Source organism: Canis aureus, chromosome 2 (genome assembly GCF_053574225.1).
Source record: "Canis aureus isolate CA01 chromosome 2, VMU_Caureus_v.1.0, whole genome shotgun sequence".
In the NCBI taxonomy this organism is placed as follows: Eukaryota; Metazoa; Chordata; class Mammalia; order Carnivora; family Canidae; genus Canis; species Canis aureus.
In genome coordinates, this window is record NC_135612.1 from 86,002,551 (window position 1) to 86,025,350 (window position 22,800).

General features: G+C 36.4%; 1 protein-coding gene across 2 annotated transcripts in view; it reads left to right on the forward strand.

The window, feature by feature from the left end:
• Nucleotides 1-22,800, forward strand: part of SEPSECS (Sep (O-phosphoserine) tRNA:Sec (selenocysteine) tRNA synthase) — a 36,418-nt gene that overhangs the window by 8,357 nt on the left and 5,261 nt on the right. For both annotated transcript variants that reach the window (XM_077880835.1, XM_077880826.1), the window contains exons 6-10: nucleotides 2,060-2,162; nucleotides 9,005-9,134; nucleotides 9,264-9,355; nucleotides 20,666-20,759; nucleotides 22,621-22,711. In XM_077880835.1, coding sequence (XP_077736961.1) covers nucleotides 2,060-2,162; nucleotides 9,005-9,134; nucleotides 9,264-9,355; nucleotides 20,666-20,759; nucleotides 22,621-22,711 — 510 coding nt within the window. The remainder of the gene's footprint in view (nucleotides 1-2,059; nucleotides 2,163-9,004; nucleotides 9,135-9,263; nucleotides 9,356-20,665; nucleotides 20,760-22,620; nucleotides 22,712-22,800) is intronic.

The following is a 22,800-nucleotide window of genomic DNA, read 5'->3' on the forward strand; positions in this document are numbered from 1 at the left end:
CAAAAACAGCACATGGGTATGTGTTAGATTGTTTATACTTTAGGATAGTTTTGTTTCCTTTTGATTTTTTTTTTTTTTAAGATGTTTACAGTATGCTTGGTGTAGGGTTAAGTATTTTACATGTATTATCTCTTTTGGGAAAAAAATTACAAATATTTTTTATCAGAATTCTCAAATGACACTTTTTAGTTCTGTTATATAATGAATGTTCCTGATAAGAGTGAACTTTAGGAAAATGGTGAAGCACAGTTATTAGTAATATGTTCGAATTTCTAATTTTATTAAATTTAAGATGTATTTTGATTTCTTTGCATTGAGATTATTCCTTTATCGTCTTAACTTAAATAAGCATATGTATGTTATCTTTATTAGTTAATTAATTGGACAGAGTATTGTAGGGCAAAATCAGTCAAAGGAAATATAAAAAAATAAGGGTATCATTTCTTCTATCTGAATAACATCTCAATTGGCTGCTAAGTTGCAATACAATTTGATCTACATGGAAAGTATTTTTTATCTGTCCTTGCCTTTCATTAAATATCTTTATATAATATTAGCAGATTTGATCAATTCTGAATATTTAAAACAACTCAAATGATATTTTTTTCCATTTTAAAATAGTACTTTATGTTATTATAGCGTCTTACTCTCAAGGAACTTTGTTAATAAGGAATGCTTTCATTAGAACACAAACATGTCGAAGTGCCTTTTATGAAGAAAATACTTGTGTGCATCCCAGAAGATCTATTTTGTTAAAAACAAGTATCTGATTAATTTGAGTAATGAAAGGTTCCTCTCAATTTGTGAGGTTTATGAAAATGAATGATAAAATGACTTTTTAACTCATAATACCTTAAGGAAGTAAATTGAAAACTTCTGACAGAAAAATGGCATTCCTGTCTGTACTTTTTTTTTTTTTTTTTTCTGTCTGTACTTTAAAAACATAATGCGGGCAGCTCAGGTGGCTCAGCAGTTTAGTACCGCCTTCAGCCCAGAACATGATCATGGACACCCGGGATCGAGTCCCATGTCGGGCTCCCTGCATGGAGCCTGCTTCTCCCTCTACCTGTGTCTCTGCCTCCCTCTCTCTCTCTGTGTCTCTCATGAATAAATAAATAAAATCTTAAAAAACAAACAATGTACATCCAAAAAATGTATTTTGCAAAAATAAATAACTATGTAATATATATTTGAAATACATCCTTATGGGAAAGAACTTTTATTGAATAAAAATGCTTTGCTTCCAAATCCTTTATATTATAGAAAGAACATTTTTAAGAAATTTAAAACTTTATTAAAACATAGGATTTAGTCTTAGTTTCATAGCATGTGAAGATATTTGTTAGAGATGGCCTCAGTCACAAGTAGTATTTGGATTTGCAGAGGAACACCATTCATTACACACTAATTGAAATTTATTACCTTATTTTGCATAGAGCTTGACTCTCAACTTGTTTTAATATAAGGAGTGTCAAATGAAAAAGTAAGAGTGAATTTAAAACCAGCAGCTATTTAAAAGATTCTTTAGTTTGCAAGTTGTTGGAAAATGTTATTTTGGTACTGAAACATTTTAATGTTCTGTATTTTTTAATACATTAAAGTCTACTTGAAAATGTATTTTTTACTTTATGAGATGTTAAATGTAAGATTTCTTAAGATTTTAAGACATGCTAATTATTTTGCAACTATTAGCTTTAGTATGATAAGCAACCAAAAGCATTTAAAAATGAGCATACCACCCTGTTAAGAGATCATTATAATCTTCTCGCTTTTTTATATAGGAAATTTTAAAGTGATTTAAAAGCTCCCATGTATACGGATTTTTATAAACACCCGTTTTCTCATTTATTGGTAACATTAATTTAAAAGCTTTTTTAGGTTTATCCTAAAGTGCCTGCTGCTGAATTTTATGCTAAAATACTGCTGTAGAAATTTCAGTTTTCCCGTTTTTTTCATAGTGTACATTAAGAATAACTATTGAATTAAAAAAAGTTCTCACACTGTAATTTATAAAAGCACAGTAGGAATATGTCTTTCTGTTGAATATTTATGTTTGTAGATTAGAAGAACTGGCTGTGATTTGTGCTAATTCTGGCATTCCACATATAGTCAACAATGCTTATGGAGTGCAGTCTTCAAAGTGTATGCACCTCATCCAGCAGGTAAGAGTTTAAAAAGATGTGTCAAGAAAAAACTATTTTAACATATTACAAGATTCTTCCTTTGTTTTTCTTACTACTTAATATAGTAAAATCAACCATTTGGCATCCTCAACTTCATGCAGCATTAGAAATTGGCATCTGATATCCATACAGTAAAAGTCACTTTTCTTTGCTGGTGGTTGGACTAATAGTTTTGGTCAGGACCAACAGAGAAATACTTCAATAGCTCATTTTTTTAACTTTCTGAGGTTGTTTCATTACCAACATTCTCACTTTTCTTATATACTGGGTTATTATAATTTAAAAACTATATTGATGATTTATTTCATATTTGAGGAATCACTTATTATCCTATGCTGGAAAATAGCTTCACTTTATAACATTTTAGCGTATAGCTATGTAGTTACAGGTTTTAAAATAATGTTATGATTTTGTTCTTATAAATATCAAATAGGATGAGATCCTGGTCATCTGTTTTACATTTTTTTTAAAGATTTATTTATTTATTTTAGAGAGAGTGAGCGCACGCACGTGTGGGAAAGAGGGGGCAGAGGGAGATGGAGAGAACATCTCCAGCAGACTCTGTGCTGAGCGCGATTCAGGGCTCTGTCCCACCACCCTGAGATCATGACCCGAAACCAAGAGTCAGACGCTTAACTGATGATGCTACCCAGGCACCCCTGGTTTAGATCTTTTTTGAAAATATGCCTGGGCATCCCATCCTGCTCAGGTTAAGAATTAGAGCCATGGCCTGCAAGGCTTCGTATATTCAGGCCTCTGTAGCTTCTCAGTTTTGTTTCCTGCTGTGCTCTGTCTCACCTGCTGTCTCCTGCACACCTGCCTTCCTTCTGTTCCTCCAGTGTGCCACAGGTGTGCCCACTGCCCTGGTTTTGTGCTCGTCCCTTCCCCTCACTAGATTCCTCTTCCAGAGACTTGAATGGCTTCTTACCTTTGTCAGACACCCGATCTGAAATTACTGGTTCCTTTTCCTTGCCTGCGTTTTCTGTGTCCCTTTTCCTATTTTATGCCATACTCATTTGTTTTAAGGGATACATTTTCCCACATTGTAACATCTCTAAAATGGGAGCATCTTAGAATTAGTGGTGTCTCATAATGTTAGTTGACAATGTTCTTTCTTACCTAGTGGTGTGGAAAATTTGGGTGCTTCTTAAAATTGATGGTCCCTTGCTCTTTTTCTACAAAGCACATCTCACCATTTAATATGATTTATTTACTTTTTTATTGTCTAGTTATTGTTACTAATGAAAATTGAGGTTCTGTTAAGAAAAGGACTTTGTTTTGTTCACTATTATGTCTTCAGTACTTAGGACAGAATCTGGTGTACATAATTGATACTCAGTAACTGGTTACTGAAAGCATTATCTACTTACAATGAATATTTATACTCTATGAAGATGTGGATAGATACTATTCATGTATGGTATGAAGTGTATAATTTGTGTGCATAATGATGTTGATCACATACTTGGTTTTGACACACATGTGGTTTATGTTATGTGGGGACTTATTCACAGATTATCTGTGACCTTCTTCAGTGCAGTGGTGAATACTCCTTAGCCCAGTAGGTCTTTGCTGGTTAAAAAAAAAAAAAAAAAAAAAAATTGGAGTGTTAATATCAACTCATATAAATGTGGTTTATATGATAGCTATTAGCCGATTTGCTTCTTTTCTCAAAGGTTGTACCAGTTAGGATGCAGTTGGCTACAAATAAAAGAAAACCAACTCAAAATAACCTAACCAGTGGGAACTAGATGCATTTACATAGCATAAGAAGTCCAGAGGTAGAGTGGGTGGTAGGCTTGTTATGCCAGAGGAAGACTATCATTTCTTTCATATCCTTTATTATTCCTTAACTTTTTGAGGAACTTTATCATAATTCTAGAGTAGGTTATTTCCAGTGTGAATGATAGCCAAGAAAAGTCACATAATTCTCTACACTGGAAATCCTAAAAAACATTTTCTTTCAGTGATTTGTTTTTACTTCTCCTCTTCCTTTCCCCCCTCTCTTCTTTTCCTTTTTAATTTTTAGCAGCCTCAATTACTTTGAAAGTTTAGTACATCAGTATTACTAAAAGGTCAGAAAAGTGAGGAAGGAATAGAAGGTCACTCATAATCCTATACCCCAACAAATACCCTTAATAATTTATTTGTCCACTTTTTCTCTTTTTTTATATGTGGATTGCTTTTTACATCGTGGCAATGATTGTGTGCACGAAATGTTACCTTTTTTAAACTTAGGGCAAAAAATATATTTAATTTTTGCAGGTTATATTTTGATATTCTCCACATCCCTATAAAATCTTCATATTGATCATTTCAATGGCTCCAAAACATTTACTCAAATATTATATATTTAACCTAGAAGTCCTTAGTGTTGTGGTGCTCACAGTATAATTTTGAATACCAGAAAATTTGGCAGCATTACTGGAGAGCTTAAGACAGAGACAGTGAGCTCCAGGATATGATGTAAAAGGTGCTGTTGGAGTTGTACATCACAAATGCCCTACTTTGTCAACACCTCTCTTCATTTGTGAGGTGATTTTGCTAAAATTGGGTGTTATTGAGTGCTAGTTGCTATTCATGACATTTAAAAAATTATAGTTAGCTTTAATTCATTGCAATAATTCTTAGTAATATATGCCATTTACTGAGTACCCACCATGTGTCTGGCATCCTGCTAGACTTTTAAAGTTTATTAGCTTAATCCTAACAGTTTAAGGTATACTTATTATTTCCTTTCTACAAATGAAGAAACAGACTCAGAAGGATTAAGTGACTAGCCCAAGGTTCCATAGCTACAAAATGGCCCATTTAGTTCAGTGTGACTTCAGAGCCTCCTATTTTCATCTAAAAAACAAAGTGCTAAAATTGCAAATACTTCCTTGAGAAGATAGTGTTGCACTAATCAATCAATCAAAGGGCTATAACTAAAATGTTTCCGCTCTGTTTTAATTTTTTTTTATTTTAGAGATGATGCCCCAGAATGATTTATGAAGAGCATATGAAACATTCTGGCACACGCATGTCATCCCCAGGAAGGTGGCTTTGAGGAACCTATACTTCTGTTTATATACTATACTGACTAATTTAGGAGACTGATGGAATGTGGATGGGAGGACAGATTAATGGAAAGCAATGTTATAGAGTCACAGAAATACATAGGATAAATGATTTTAGAGTCAGCATGGATTATAAAATGCCCAGAGTGTGAGAAGCAGCAGCTTCGCTTATTAAGAATTTGGGAAGGGATCCCTGGTGGCGCAATGGTTTAGCGCCTGCCTTTGGCCCAGGGCACAATCCTGGAGACCCGGGATCGAATCCCACGTCGGGCTCCCGGTGCATGGAGCCTGCTTCTCCCTCTGCCTATGTCTGCCTTTCTCTCTCTCTCTCTCTCTCTCTCTCTCTCGGTGACTATCATAAATAAATAAACAATTTAAAAAAAAAAGAATTTGGGAAAAGTAGGTGTCCTACTGCTTATTCACAGACCTAGTTGTCCATTCATTCAACAAATATTTACAGGTGCTGGGCATCAGGTTAGGCCGTGGGGATACAGTAGTGAATACAACAAAATCCTTATCTTCATGAAGCAGAAGCAGACAGTAAACAATAAGTATGACGGGTCTTGATAAATGCTCTGGATTGGGGAGGGGGTGTCAGATTAGATGGAGTGATCCAGGAGGTCCTCTCCAAGAAGTAACATTTGAGCAGAGCCCTTAGTGATAGGAAGGCATGAGCCCTGCCGCGCTCTAGAGTCCAGACAGAAGGTAACTAGCAAGTGCCAAGACTGAGGCAGGAGTGTGCTTGGAGTATGTGAGGAGCAGCAAGGATGCCAGGGTGGCTGGATCTGGACAAATGAGGACAACGACAGTAGTAAAGAGATTGAGGTGTGCTAAGGACTTGGGATTTTATCCTTGGTATGGTTGTCAACCATGGGAAGGTTTTGAGCAGGAGAGTGACGTGTAATTTACATTTTTCAGCCTCATTCTGGCTACTGTGGGGTTAATAGACGATAGGGAGGCAAGAATGGAAGGCTGTTGTGGAGCCCACATGAAATATATGTTGGTGGCTCGGGCCAAGCAGGTAGCCGTTAAGGTGTTAAGATGTGGTTGGATTCAGATGTATTTTGAGAGTGGATCTTACAGGGTGTGCTGATGAGTCAGATGTGAGGTATGAGGAAATGAGAATTCAGCGACTCCAGGGCTTTGGCTTGGGTAGCTGGAAGAATGGAAATGCCATGGGAATAATATTTTATTTCATAAACATGGGCTCTTCCTCCAGATTACCTGGCTAGGGTTTAGTCCCTGCTGTGTCTTTGATTACCTGGGTGACTCTCAGTAAGGTGCTTTAACTGCCTGGATTTGAATCCCAGCTGTGCTATTAAGTACATTTCTGACCTTGGGCAGGCTGCTTTAATTCTATCGTGCCTTAATTTTCTCATCTGTGAAATAGCTATTATATTCGCGTCTACCTCATATGGTTATTATGAGGGTCGAATGTAAAGTGCTTAGAATAGTGCCTGATGCATAGTAAGTTCACAGTGAATTCCAGCAGAAATTTTTACATGAACAATTATCTTTTATTTATTACCACTGTCCCTAGAACCTTGAGCAGTGTTTGGCAGCTGATAGGTGCCCGGATACTCTTTTGTGAATAAACAAGGAAACAAATGAACTGATAGATGGCAGCCCTTTCCTTCATAGCAGATGCTCGTGTGTTCCCTATTATGTTTAAGCCCTTTCAGCCTTATTCTGGTGGGGTTTTTTCCTTCTCATTGATATCCTCTGACTTCATTGAGAGTGGGTCCAGCTTGCTGTTTTTTTTTTCTTTTTTGCTAAGCGGGTAATTTATTAAGCCATACGTGATAGATATTAGCTAAACTTCCTATGGTAATCATTTCATAATATATACATATGTCAAATCATCATGTCATACACCTCAAACTTATACATACTATGTCAATTATATCTCAATAAAAATGACAAAAAAGTGTTTTTTCATTAAAAAAAAGAAAAAAAACTCATACTTTCACATTTATTTGCAAAGCTTCAATTATCTTTTAAAAAATATTTAGATCTACTTTGGGACTCATTCATTCTGTTTCTTTGATAAAACCGTTTGTTTTTTGTGAGGCTGTTTGCTTTCTTGCCGTAGTGTCCTGCTCTTTATGCTTTCTGTGTTTTATTGTTTTATTTTTTTTATTTTTTAAAGATTTTATTTATTTGAGAGAGAGAGAGCATGAGAGAGAACATAAGCAGGGGGTGGGGAGAGGGAGAACCAGACTTCGCTGAGCAGGGAGCCCAACATGGGGCTCAGTCCCAGGCCCCCAGGATCATGACCTGAGCCGAAGGCAGATGCTTAATTGAGTGAGCCACCCAGGCACCCCACTTTCTGTGTGTTAGTGATGAAGGGGTTCTAGCAAAGTCTGGCAGTGATTGTTCTCTTAATACTCCTGCTCCTGATTTAGGCTCACATTTCTCTTAGGAAGCTCTGGACAGTACTTAAATGTTAATAAAAGACAACTCTGAGTATTCTTCTTTATTTTTATGTGCTACTACTTTGTGTGCTGTTCAGTTATTTATTCTATTAGTCTTATATGGTTCTCTTAGTCTCTATATGCTTCTTTCTGTTTTCCTGTGATATGGTGAGATTTTCTTTGATCATAGTTTATGAGGAAATTAGAAGAGTAACAGGGAAAGGTTAAGATTTAAATAATCATGCAGTAGCTTCCAAAGTAGTCTGCTTCCCTTTCCTGCTTTTGTGTTTCTACCTATTGCCTGGATCTGGTCTCTTAGATTAGGCTGGCTATCTATTTGCTCCTTCTATTCTCCCTGAGATATGGATGTGGAGGGAAAGTGTGAAGATGAAGGTCATATGTGGTTATAATATTAATAGGAATGTAGATTGTGAATACAGATTGAAAAATCTGTCGCTACAGATAAAGAAAAAAACTATCTTAGTTGAAACTTAGATAGTATCTCTATTTTTAAGAGGAGAAAATTGAAGCACATTAGATAGAAGGTCACAGACTACATTGGATGGGGACTAGAACTTAGTTTTTACGTTTCTAGGAAGTAAGTATTCAATTTTTCACCAGAATATTAGATTTTCACTTGAAGTTCATTTGCAGTGGAATGAGATCATCTAAGATTATAACATTAGGAAACATGAGTTATGTAGAAACATTGCCAAGAGTATACAAAAAAAAATTCCATTAGTTGCTGTTAAAAATAATTTTTTTTTCTCTTTTGTTATCTGAGTGGTGGTAGGAGCAGAGCTGTTGCTTAAAGTAGTCAGATTAAGCATCAAAGAGAGGTACCTAAAGGTGTTAATTCATTGGCAACACGGGTAAGCTACATTAGATTATGGTGGCCACTCTTGAGCTCAGAGGGTGTTTAAAATTACTTAATAGTTGCAGGACCCACTGTTGGCCTTTGTTGTAAATAGAAGATCACAGATGAGACAGGATGAGAGGTATGGGAGGATTCTACTCTTAGCCAACTTTAAGATGAAAAGCTGAGTTCCCACGTGGAATAATACTGAAACTCTGCCTTCCTCCCAAGGTGGTTGTGAGGATGTAATGATTTTTTTTTTGTATGAAAGCAGGTTGGAGACTATAAAGTGCTTTTTCACCTAATAGGAGCAACATTAAAAACTCATTTTCATGCTTAAAAATCCTTTGTTGGCACTGTTATAAAGAAAATAAGAATAGTTGCTCTATTTCTGACTTTTCATGCATTGTCTAATGGTATTTATTTCTTAATAGCAGTTGTCGTTTCTTTTCCTACAAGCCAGTATGTAATACTCCGTGTATTTCATTCCAGGGGGCTCGGGTTGGCCGAATAGATGCTTTCGTTCAGAGCTTGGACAAAAATTTTATGGTTCCAGTAGGTGGTGCTATAATTGCTGGCTTTAATGATTCCTTCATTCAGGAAATCAGCAAGATGTATCCAGGTAAATAAATCAGTTGCTCTTCAGAAAAAGTAACAACAAAAATCCATTTGTACCCAGGCTACTATAATAAATCTTAATTTCTAAAGGGTTTTCCCCCTTCCTGAATGTAACTTGTTTATCTTATTTCAGGAAGAGCTTCAGCTTCACCTTCTTTAGATGTCCTTATTACTTTGTTATCACTTGGATCAAATGGCTATAAGAAGCTATTGAAAGAAAGAAAGGTAAGCTTTCCTTTTAGGTGTTAAATGATACCCTTGACTAAACTTATTCCAAATTATTGGTGTTTTTGCTTTTTGGCTTGTCACTTTGAGAATATAGCTAGCTAGTGTGGTCCTAGGGGATCTACTTTGAATGGAATCCTGTGCCAGGTGGTTTTCAGGTGATCGTTGTTTCCTGTGTGTTCAGATGTTGTGAGGGACCTTGGACAGGTGAGTTCGCCTTTGTTTTTTATTGCGAAATTTCTACATCAGAGATTCCTATTAGTTTACTTAAATTCAGTTTATTTATCACTTCAAGATATTCAAGATAGAGGGTTTTGAAAGACAAATGAACAAGTTTTTCCTTTTTAGTTCTTGGATGTCTGAAGACTTGTATAGGTGTGAGATGTCAGTCAGAGGAGAAGAACCAGGTCAGAATCTGGCCAGCTTCTCATTCTAAGATAACTCATCCCTTGCCATTACTGGAATGCTGAATGCATTGGTTATGTTGGCTGTGAAAGAAAAGTGACATTTTTGCTTGAAAACTGGACTTCATCTGCAACACTGAAAGTGGTTTAATTAATTCGGGACAACTCCAAAACTGTAGACAGAGACAGTGTTGGCAGGGTAGGTCTGGGTCAAACTAAAATGTTTTATTCATCTCTCATCTGGGAGAGCCAGAGGCTGCTGTTACAGTTTTTGCATCTATGTAGGTTTCTAACATTCAGTAGCAATTATAGTCCTTTAGATTTTTTTTTTTTAATTTTTTATTTATTTATGATAGTTACACAGTGAGAGAGAGAGAGGCAGAGACACAGGCAGAGGGAGAAACAGGCTCCATGCTCCGGGAGCCTGACGTGGGATTCGATCACGGGTCTCCAGGATCGCACCCTGGGCCCAAAGGCAGGCGCCAAACCGCTGCGCCACCCAGGGATCCCAGTCCTTTAGATTTATAATAGTACTTTCCATATTTTAAGATATGTTATATGTATTATCTGATAGAGCCTCTCAATAGCCTTATGCATATGCAGTAGAAGTTGAAAAATTTTGTTCCCTATTTTCCTCTAGCCACCTCTCTCCCCTCACCAGTTTAGTCCATAGGAAGATAATTGTTTACTTAGTATTATGGGGACATCTCTTAAGATTTACATGATGTAGGAAAAGAGACCCATCATCAGTCTTTAGGAAATGCATGTGAAAACCAGCGAGATACCACTTCACACCTAGTAGAAGGGCTAATATAAAGAAAACTGACCAGACTAAATGCTGGCAAAGATCTCAAGCAAGTAGAGAACTCTCAGACATGGCTGGCAAGAACACAAATGGTACAGTAACTTTGGAAAAACACTTTTGCAGTTTTTTAGAAAGTTAAGCATATGCTCACCGTATAAACTAGCCATCCTGCTCCTAGCTATTTACTCAAGGGAAATGAAAATTTATGTCTCTACAAAAACCTATACATGAATGTTTATAGAGATTTTATTCATAATTGCCAAACCCTGGAAACAACTCAAATGTCCATCATCTGGTGTATAAACAAACTGTGGTACATACATACTCAGCAATAAAAAGGAACAAATGACTGATATAAGCAACAAAATAATGGCTCTCAAATGCATTATACTAAATGAAATAAGCCAGACTCTAAGGGCTACATATTATATGGTTTCATATATATGCTATTCTGGAAAAGGCAAAACATAGGACAGAGAGAAGTTGTCAGAGTTATGAGTTGAGGAAGGGGGCTCATGGGATAGGAAATGGTTTGTATCCTGATAGTGGGGGTGGTTTTGTAGCTGTGTATGTTTGTCCAAACTCATAGAAGTGGACTCCTAAAAACTAGGCCTCTGAAATTATACCTCAATAAACCTAACCAAGATTTTCAAATGACTAGAATAAAACTCCAGTTTCATAAACTCCCAGAAGTAATCATCATGGTCATAGATTGTTTTAGCTAAGAGAAGGCCTCCAAGGAACCCTTTCCATATGACAGAGGAAGCCTGTTTGTAGATGAGCAAAACTCTTATGTTTATATTGTTTATATGAGAGTTTAGTTGTGTTGGATGGCCGTGGGCCTTAACTCTCCTGTAACTGGTTGTTTCACTATGGAAAAGATATTTGAACTCACAGATATTTTTGTGAGGTGTTCCCATTATCCTCATTTTTACAGGAAATGGAAGGACAGAAGAGTAACACGTGTGAGGTAAATTGTGGGACATGGGTTTAAAGCTAGGCAATTGGGCCTTTGATCCTCTATCTTAACCTTAAACTCTACTGCTTTTTTCTTACATGGATGAATAGTCTAGCCTGGTAGCTATGTAGTTGTCTTATATAGCTATCAATATGAAGACTTAGGTCTACTAATGTCCAGAGGAGGCAAAAACAATGAATGAATTTGGTGATTCTGACCAAAACTCAGTTATATTTTAGAAAGGATATAAGGTGTTTACTTGTGTGGAATCTGTTGGTTGAGAACTCCCCCTTCCTGACACCAGGCAATCCTACTGAGACTGTCAATCACAGCGTCCCTTCTTACTGTCTTTTCAGAGTGGTGGGCATATGATCTGGCTTACGTGGTTCACAGGTGGGCATGCGACAGTAGATCCCTTCCAGCAGGTGTGGTAGATCCTTTAGAGAGAGAGAGAGGGTTTGCTGTTTTGCAGATAGTAAACTGTAAGGAGATAATTTTAATACTCAGCTACCATGTTTCTAGCCATGCCAAGAGTCTTCTTGGGAATTGAGAATATGAGAGGGAAAATGAAACTAAGAGTCATTTGTGTCTCTGGATCCAGCCGTGCCTGCTTGTAGACTTGGCTGTGAGATGAACCAACAAATTCCCTTTTCTGTTTTATTTATTTATTTATGTTTTTAAAGATTTTATTTATTCATGAGAGACAGAGAGAGAGAGAGAGAGAGGCAGAGAGGCAGAGACACAGCTAGAGGGAGAACCAGGCTCCATGCAGGGAGCCTGACGTGGGACTCCATCCCGGGTCCCCAGGATCAGGCCCTGGGCTGAAGGTGGCGCTAAACCACTGAGCCACCCGGGCTGCCCCCTTTTCTGTTTTAAATTAGATTTCTAACACTGATGCTTTTTGATTCCTCTTATACCCTTGAGTCCTTCATAATGTTTACCAGCATTCAATTGCTCCTTTCTACTTCCACTACTACAACCCCTTAGCTCAAGCTCTTACCACATCATACCTGGATCGTTACAGTCATTTACCAGGTCTTCTCCTGATCCCCAATTTTACTCTTCTCTAATTTGCTATGTTCTAGACTAGTACCAGACTAATATTTTAAAGTTCTTCAGGTTATTCTGCTTTGGGTTCTGGTTGCCTGCAAGACAAAGTCCATATTCCTTAGCCTGCCATCACGATTCTTTATAGTCTGTATTGGACCCTGCTCATTCATTTATTCGGGCAAAGAGATATTTATGCATAGGCCCTCATTCACAAATGAGACTTACATAGTCTTTACCATCATGGAAATTATAGTCGGGGGAAATCTAGATATTAAATACACTATTATAAATCTGTCTGGCATTATGAAAGGACAAGCAGAAGGTATGAGAGCATGTGTCACCTAACCCAGCTGGGGCACCTAACCCAGTTCTGGCAGGGTTGGGGAAGGCCTCCCTGAGGAAGAGACATCTGTTCTACAAAAGTACAACTCGTACATTTATTAGACATCTATGGTGTCATCATAAAATAGAGTGGATGACTAAAATAACTGTAAAAACTCTTAAAGGGTACCTTAGACTGAGTCTGGAAAGCAAAGTATTGTGCCAGTTATTGGAGAGTTTGTTCTGGATCACTTCATAAAATTGGCTTTCCTTTAGGATAAATTCAGATTCAGTAAGTCTGGAATGGGGCTCAAACAACTGCATTTTTAACAAACTTCCCTGATGAATCTGATGTACATCCTAGTTTGAAACCCATTGTTTGGGGGGCACACAGGTCACTTGTATCTATAATAGAAATTTGGAGAAGAAACACAACAATGTCCTAGCATTTTAATTCATAGGTAGATAAAATCTTATGGAGTTTGGGATGGACTGCATGAGCATCCCAAATATCAAAGCTTAATGATATAACTTGTTAGTTATCTCTTTATTTCTGATCTTTTCAGTTATCCTAGTTATAGTCTTTTCTTATATTGTTGCTCTTTACCTTATAATGATTCCTCTGCAGATTTGGCTAAAAATTCATTTTTGGAATTTATAATAGCTCTGATAAAATTATTACATAAAGTTTTAAGTTAGACATTTAAAGATTACTCTTTATAATGTAGATAGAAACTTTAAAACGTTTTTATGCTGTTGTTATATCAAGTAAATGTACTATTTCATATTTCCTGTTTCTGTTCTTGAATTGAAACTGTATATGATAACTAACTAATAATTAAACTGATCTGAGTGCATTCCCCCCGCCTCTGCCCCAAATCCCCATCAAGTGTCTAAATTGAAACTTGGTCTTTGATTACAGGTAGTTTGGGAGACTCCTGTCTCCCTCGGAGTTTACATTCATCCCTCTCTGTTCTTCGTATCCTTTGCTTGATATATTAGGTGCTCATCAGATGTTTGTTGAATGAATCAATGGAAGGGATTTGGGAACACTTAGGTTTAGTTTTGTTTAATCATCTCATGTTTTACACAGAATAAGTATCTTTCTGGAAAATTAGAAAGTAAATTAATTTTTTAAAAGATTGTATTTATTTATTTGTGAGAGAGACAGAGAGAGGCATAGGCAGAAGGAGAAGCAGGCTCGCTGTGTGGAGCCTGATGAGGGACTCGATCCCAGGACCCCAGGGTCACCACCTGAGCCAAAATCAGACGCTCAACCACTGAGCCACGCAGGTGTCCTGCAAATTAACTTTTTGACATTATAATTAGGTGTTCTCATGGAAGTATTTCTCTATATGGATATAGTTGCAAATTTGTGAAAAGGAGTGAGTTAAAATGGTGATGACCTGTTATGTGTAACAGGTCCTGTATTTCTGGGAATAGGTCTTCCTCTTTAGCAGGTACTCCACTTTCAAATTAATTTCTTAATCTTAGGATTTTGGAATTGTTGATTGTAGGGGTACTCTGTCGTCTTTTTGGAATCTAAGAATTTCTGCAATGCCATGGTTCTTCTGACTTTTGACATTTATGGTTTGACTTTAAAATTTTCAGCTACTTCAAGATAATTCCAAACACTCATACATGTGTACATTTTGCATGAAAAAGAAAATCTACCAGCTTTGAGAATGACCTATAGGAATATATAGCTTAACTGGTAAATAGATCCAGCAGGTAGCCCAGCTCTACTTCTCATTGGGACTTTGTTCTTTGTTAGTCATTATATAAATATCTTATAGGGCATTTTAAGTTCTAGTGGTATCTATGAATTGAATGACTCTATCTCAGATGTCAGGAGGTTACTTCTCTTTGTAACATTCAGAACTTTGTTCATTTCCTTTTATCTAGATGGAGTAGAGTGGAATACACAGGGACAGGACAAGAATGGGATATAGCTACAGGGTATTAGCATGTGTCTGTAAAGAGTCCTGTCAGCTAATGTTACTTATATTATTATTTTTTAGTTATTTTTTTGGTAAATATTTATTTAAGAGAGAGAAAACACGAATGTGGGGTGGAAGGGCAGAGGAAGTAGGAAGGAGAATCTTGACAGACTTCAACACTGAGTGCAGAGACCTACATGGAGCTTGCTCTCATGACCCCAAGATCATGACCTGAGCCAAAACCAAGAGTTGGATGCTCAACTGAATGTGCCACACAGGTGTCCCACTAATGTTAGCTATTTTAACCTGAAAATTATTTTAGGAGGGAAAAGTAGATGGGTGGAAAGTTTTAGCATTTTTATGAATGTTTACTGTGTGCCAAGAACTCTGTTAGGTTTACTTATTCATTATTTCATGTACTACTTAAAGCAAGTTTGTGAGGAAGATATCATCCCCATTTTATAGATGAAATTGAGGCTCAGAGAAGTTAAGTACTTATTCAAAGAGCACAAAAAAGTGCCAGAACTGCTACTGAAACCCAGATCTGTGTGATTCTAAAGCCTCCGTGCTTTATGTCTTAACCACTCTCTTACTGCTTCCAGTCACTCATCCAGCATTGAGGGAGTGGTTTCCCGCTCTGTACTAGGCATTGGACCCATAAAAATGATGATCTTATGACCCTTTATTCTTAGCTACTGGAGGTATGTAAAACCCCAAAGGCTCTAATATATTAATAGGTTTTATTTAAAATTCTTTGTATAGAATGTACTTAGAACAGAGACTACCTGAAGTAGTAATCTTCAAAGTATTAAAATGCTCCTTTGAGAACTCTGTCATTTTAAGTGAATAAAAGTTTGCTCTTTAACAACTTCATTCAACAGGCAAATCTTTTCATTGAAAAATGTGGATGTCTGCCATAAGCCATAATTGCATATATGTAGCATAAATACTGTTTTTTTATTGGATTTGTTGCAGAAGTAAGGGCCTCTTTTGTTTAAATGGACTTGCTTTTGAACTGTGAAAATTTAATCGTGATAGTTTATCGGTTCAGTTCTGGAGAAGCTGAGGTAAAGCTATTTTGCTTCAGCCAGAGCTATTTATATACCATCACTGAGAGCTCCTTTTTATATTATCGGTGTTATTGCGTACTAAAAAAGGAGTGTTAAAAGAAAACTTAGGATTTTTTTTTTATTCCGTGCCCTTATTCACCACAATGATATTTTTAGAGGTTATTTCATCTAGTATATCTCTTCAGAAAGGGCTTTATCTTTTCACAGTAGAGGCAGACAAGAACTCAGCTTGAAGCCATTCCTTCTCAAGTCTTCTTTTTTGAAGGGTGAAAGGATCAGAGAGAGTGGGACTGTGTGTGTGCATTGAACCCCTGCCCTCGGCCCCTTCCCGATCCACGATCCACGCATGTGCTTCACTGATGGGACAGATGACCAGGAATTTAACTGAAGAGGCCTTTAAGAAAAGGGGTTAACATTTAAGACATTATTTCTGTGAGTTTCTCTCTGCAAAAAAGAAAGATCAGTCTTAGAAGTTTCTCCCCACTTCTGTTTGCTTCCAGAGAAGGCCATCATTCTGCTTAGCTTTCCTTTTAGAAGAGTGCTTTGCTGAACCAAGCAAGCAGATAATCACTCATTGTTGCAGATATCTCCTGAATTGGACAAGTGCGGAAGAGCAAGGGCAGTGGGTGGTTGCTTCAATGGCTAGCGTTTGTTAGCTGAGGCTTTGGAAGATCAGCTAAGTTCTAGAAGAACATCAGACATACGACTTCAAACACTGTCCTATAACAAAGCTAGGTTTGGAAACATGACTAGATTTGCAGCCCTAAAAGAGGAGTTGTTGAATCTCAAAAGTGTTGCATTTTAGACCTGGCAATGGCCTCGACAGAAGAGTTGTTGAAAGCAGTGCTTTAGCCTGAGATGCATGGCCTGCTGAGTATGCCCGGGTCCTTTCAGCTGGCCACAGTCAGAGCAGCATATTGCAGTTAGTACTGGTATCTGCACATATGGACCTCTGTGCATGGATCTGTACCTACAGTCTGTTGTCCATCTGCCCTTTCATGGTATTATGGAGGCGTTAGAGCACTTGTTATGTTTCCCTTTTGATTTTTTACCAACTCTGTAAGACATAATAATTTGTGAAGTTCTATTTTCATCTTCTCTTGTAACGTGAAACAGTATGTTTCAAAAAGCATGATTACAGAAGACATTGTCCCTTAAAATGTAGTGAATTATGCACATTTGGGGGTTATGGGGAGGGATAGGCTAAATGTTGGGCTTTACAACTGCAAATCAATTTGTGAAAGGCCATGTGAAAGATAATGCTTAATATAATTTAACTTCCCTTCCATTAACATCTTGAACTATGGTGTAAAGTTTTGTATTTTTATTCTAGAAATATAGCTGACATTAGCATTCAGGTATGCAGTTCAGTTTATCTCTAGTGAAGAGTCTTTTAAAATTAAGTTAAATACAGCACAAAAGACATGAAAAATCAATAATATTTCATTTCTTTTAAGTAAGATCTTTCTATATACATTTGCTTTGGGTGCTTATAAATTTCTCCCTTTACAGAAGTATTTTATAATAAATGTCAGTTATAGATTTAACTGTGGCAAAAAAATAGTGCAGGTTTTGTAGTACCTTTAATATATCAGGAAAAAAACTGCTTAGCTAAGTAGTATGTGGGAAATAGTGGTTCAGTCTCCTAAACGATATATTTTAAATGTAGTGATATTAACGGGAGAGCATTTAGGACCTTATGCTGTCAGATATTGTAGGATTCATATATTGTGCATTAAGACATTTCAGCTTCTTTGCTGATTGGATTACGTATCATAGCCCTTTACACTGAGTATTTGCGGATGGCTGTGAACTTGACTCACAGATGTTTTCTTTTTTGTCTTACTACTCCCATGCTAGTGATATTAGTATAATGTTTGTAGTCTAAAGATTTTGACTGCAGTTAAAGCTGAATTATAGTGGCATTAGGAAGTGATTGGTAGAACCAGTTAAAACTGATTCGTTAAAGTATTAGAAATGGAGTATTAGGAAAATCTGAGTTTTTTAATAGCCATGTGTGCATCGATAAGTTTAAAAGCACCCTCTAGGGGTGTTACTAAGGAAATATTTCCTCTTTTTTTGGGAAATAGCTAACTACAAATTAAGTACATATTAATTACTCATCAGGCTTTTCTTAGTTTCCAGGTGTGACCACATCAGTGATGACCGTGGCAGCCATATTAGATAGAATAATATTTTAAATTTGTCCTTGCTGCTTAAAGAAGTATTTTGCTGTAACTGTTACGGTGGAAAACGGAGGAATCCATAAAAGGCATTTTTTTCTGTCTATCAGATTTGTTTCTGCTTATGAGACGTTGAATTTGAGACTAAGAACTAGACAGACAGATGCAGATTAAGACTTTGGTGTGTAACAGATGATGAAAAATCGGCAGTTAATCTCTAAGTTAAAACATGCTACTGCCTTTTTCTTTTTTTTAATCAATAAAGAGCATTTAAATTAATGATCTAGTTACTTTATAGTAGTTGAAAATATATAAATGAAACCCAGAAATTTTACTGTTCATTAACACTGGTATATAGTACTAAAAGATAACAGATTGTTCTAGTTGCCAGAAAAAAACTCTTCATTTCTACATTCCATTTGATTATCTTACTGTTTCTGATATACTGTGAATATCAGAATATTAGTTGAAGAGAGGGGGGCCAAGAAATCTACTTGTCTAAGAACAGATGCCTACATAGCTTTTTTTTTTTTTTTTTTTTTTTTTGCCTACATAGCTTTTTACAATTTGCAAATGGTGGTAACATTTGCCTCCTTAAATATTTCTCTATATATTTTTTTTAAATGAAAGAGAAAGGCTTATTACATCTAATAGTAACATTTCCTCGTGGCTTCATTAGATGTGGCAAATGTGGATGTTAACTTTTCTAATATAAAAAAAAAATTGGTTTATTTTAGTGATCTAAGACTTCGTGATTCTGACTTCCTGAGAGAATTGATCTTATAAAATAGCCTAAAAATTTAAGAATGACTATTAGTTTAAAATTTTTTAGCCGGGATCCCTGGGTGGCGCAGCGGTTTGGCGCCTGCCTTTGGCCCAGGGCGTGATCCTGGAGACCCGGGATCGAATCCCACGTCAGGCTCCCGGTGCATGGAGCCTGCTCCTCCCTCTGCCTATGTCTCTGCCTCTCTCTCTCTCTGTGTGACAATCAAAAATAAATAAAAATTAAAAAAAAAAAATTTAAAATTTTTTAGGGCAGAGTATAAAATATACCATATTGACAAGGGCAAAAATACTTGGGATCTTAAGAGTAGACTCATTAATAATGAACAAACTTGGTAGGACTTTCCTCTTCTTTATTTAATAAAAGACAGATTTAGTGGGATCAGACTATCCAGCCTTTACCTTAGAGAAACTGAAGCAGTGTTTGTGGCCTTTGAAGTAGAAGTATTGTTTCCTGCTGTCTCTACTTGGGTACTCTGTTGGCCCTTGGCTCTATGGTGTATCCTTAGAGTTTGTGTGTTTTGACTATGACTGGATGAGGTCAGTACACATGCACTTCTTCAGAAAGACTTATTTGGGCAGATTTTTATTTTAACACTTTATAAAGGGCTTACTAGAAAGTAGAACTTTATCTAACGGTTTCCAATTTAATACTTATTTACAGTATTTTGTTAAAACTTTGTTAAACTACTTACATGTACATGTGAAATTTTGTACTTCTAAAATATTTTTTATTTTCTATTATTAGATTTATATTATTTTTCAGAGTAAGACCAAGAATACAATTTTTCATTTTTAGTTGCTTATATTCTTTTGAGATGGAATTGTTAATTTTGAATTTATGCAATTTAAAGGAAATGCATTTTAAACTACTTTTTCGTAAGTCACTTACATGCTAAAAGTCTGGCATATTTTTCTTGGTGTTTGGAAAACAGTAATGAAGAACACAAAGTCCGTGCTTTCAGGTTTTCCCATTTGAGTAGATAGTTATAGGGAGTATTCATTTAAGCAAGTAAATGAGATAATTTCAGATTCTGATACATATAGTGAAGAAACCAAAATTAGGGAGTGGTTGTTGGAGGGAGATTAGTTGTTCATTAATAGGGAAGTCATAATGGTAGGTCCCATGGAATATTCTGGGAGAACTGAGTTTGGGGAAGCAGGCATGAAGGTTCTGACACTGGAAGGAGCTTGACATGTTCAGTGGTTGGAAAGGAGGCTGATGTGGCCGGCACTATACTAAGTGGGGGGAATGACTATTGCGCAGTTGGCTTTGGCTGGGCTAGTTCATTTGGGCCTTATAGGTAAGAGTTTGGTTTTGTAATACTTACAGAAGAGTTCGTCGTTGGGAAGGACATGATCTGATTTATGCTTTTCAAAGACTACTCATGGCCTCTGCATGTAGAACAGACTATAGAGGGGCAAGGAAAGTTGGCAGAGAAGTCATTTAGTTTCTATTGCTGTGGTCCAGGGAACAGATTGATGGCCACTTGGATTAGAGTGGAGGCCCTGGAGGTTCTAAAAAGAGGATAGATTTGTGATAGATACATAATAGTCCCAAAGAAGGAAATATGCTGGTCCTTTGCCTTCTTTACCTAAAGCCTGTGGTTTCTAATAATTGTGGTGGCTTTGAATCTCACTATATTGTGTCAAAGGAAAGAACTGCTCCTAGGGCACATAGATGAGTTAATTTATAGCATAGACATCGCACTAAACAGATTTTGTCTCATTTAATCTGGTAAGTTGCAATAAGCATTTATTTGATTTTCTTTAAATGTAACATTTTGTTGTTGCAGGAAATGTTTTCATATTTGTCCAGCCAACTGAAGAAGCTGTCAGAAAGCTACAATGAAAGACTGTTGCATACACCTCACAATCCCATATCTTTAGGTAATATATTTTTCTTAAGAAAAATAAAAATCAGTGCTGCTTAACCTTTCCCAGCAGGGACTTGGTATTTCTAGAAAGAGTATGAATTCTTTCTGGTTAAAATGATATTTCTAAGTTGAATACAGTATTAATTTGAAAATTGAAAAAGCCTAGCTTTTAGAAATGCTTTAGTGTATTTCTGAGATAAAAAGTATACACCGAAAAGAATCTAAATCACTCTTAAGTTTTTATAATGCATATACAGAAAATGATACTTTAATTCTTTCTAACCAAAATCATTTAGTCACTAGGAAGAGCTCTATAAAAATTTTTTAAAATTTCTACCAGTTAACACAACATCATAAGGTTAGAAATTAAATCTCTATTATTTTTAATGCTATGATTATTTTCCTGAGCGTCTTTATACTAGAGAAATCTGTATTTATGATAATTTCCTTTGTATAAGGACTATATATTTTTGTCATGTAGTATAAGGACTACTAAACAAGATAATACGAATGTTGACTTTTATACATTTAACTTTTAGGTTTCATAATTATCCCTTTTGTGACTAGTCATAGAATAACATGTTTCATTTGTTATGTATATCTGAGGAAACTAAAGAATCAATCATTTGTAACTGAAGCCTTTTTCAGGAATAGGCTTCCATGGAAAACCATTTGCCACCGATGTATAATAAAACCCATCCCACTTAGTCCTTTGCTGGTATATAAACTATGTAGATGTTGTAGAAAATGATATGGTATGATTTAAATCCCCATTCTGCAATGTACTAACCTCTGACCCCCATTCCCCTATCTGTAAAATAGAATGATTCCTCATACACAATTGTTAAAGAATGGTTGAGGGGCGCCTGAGTGGCTCAGTCGGTTAAGCATTTGACTCTTGATTTTGGCTCAGGTCATGATCTCAGGTTCAAGCCCCACATTGGACTCTGAGCTCCTCTCCACACAGAGAGTCTGCTTGTCCCTCTCTCCCTCTGTTCCTGCTCCCCTCTCAATAAATAAAATCTTAAAAAAAAAAAAAAGAATGGTTAAGATTATAAAGTATCTAGTATGGTAAATCAGTCCTCAGGAAATGGTAGCTAATAGTGGTGAGGAGAACATGGCTTACCAACATAACCTCAGTAAGATTTTTGTTTGCATATGCAGAAGGTGATCTTACTTAGTCTTACATATATACTGAAAATATTCCTGAATATTTGAAATATTGAATATTTGCAATATTCAAATACTGAATTTGAATAAACTACCGTATTGATCGTGTCATTGTTCTATTTTATTGGAAAGTTCACTCTCCATAAGGGTGAAATGGAAAGTCTGTTCTGACTCTTAGTATGTTCGTTTGTATTAACTTATTTTTGTCTGATATGCAAACAGATGCTTACTATAATTTATTAAGTGCATTAAAATGAAATCATGCCATTTGACAATGAATAAAAAGTAACTTCCCCAGCCAGTTACAAAAAATATATGATTCCTTTTGTGTGGGGTACTTAGTGTAGTGAGAACCACAGAGACAGAGAATGGTGACTGTGAGGAGCCCGGGCACGGGGGCAAGAATGGAGAGGTATTGTTGAATAGGTACAGTCTTTTTATCTTGTGAGATGGAAAGAGTTATGGGGATGGACAGTGGCGATGGTTGCACAACAGTGTGAATGTGTTTAATCATGGACTGTACACCTAAAAGTGGTTAAGATGGTAAAATTTTATGTCATGTGTATTTTAACACACACAAAAGTAGAGTCTCCATCAGTAAGTGTTTGGTGGTTTTTTTTGTTTGTTTGTTTGTTTGTTTGTTTTTTTGAGTGATTTTGTGCTGGTGAACCAAGGTACAGTGGGATCCTTTTTTTCTTTTTCAGCTATGACACTTAAGACACAAGGTGAACACCAAGACAAAGCTATCACTCAGCTCGGCTCGATGCTTTTTACCAGACAGGTTTCTGGAGCCAGGTAAGTCTGTCTAAAAGAGGTTGGATTTACGGGGCTTTTCCAAGGTAACTGTAATAAAGTACTTTTCCCAAACAGTTGTCCCCCAAATA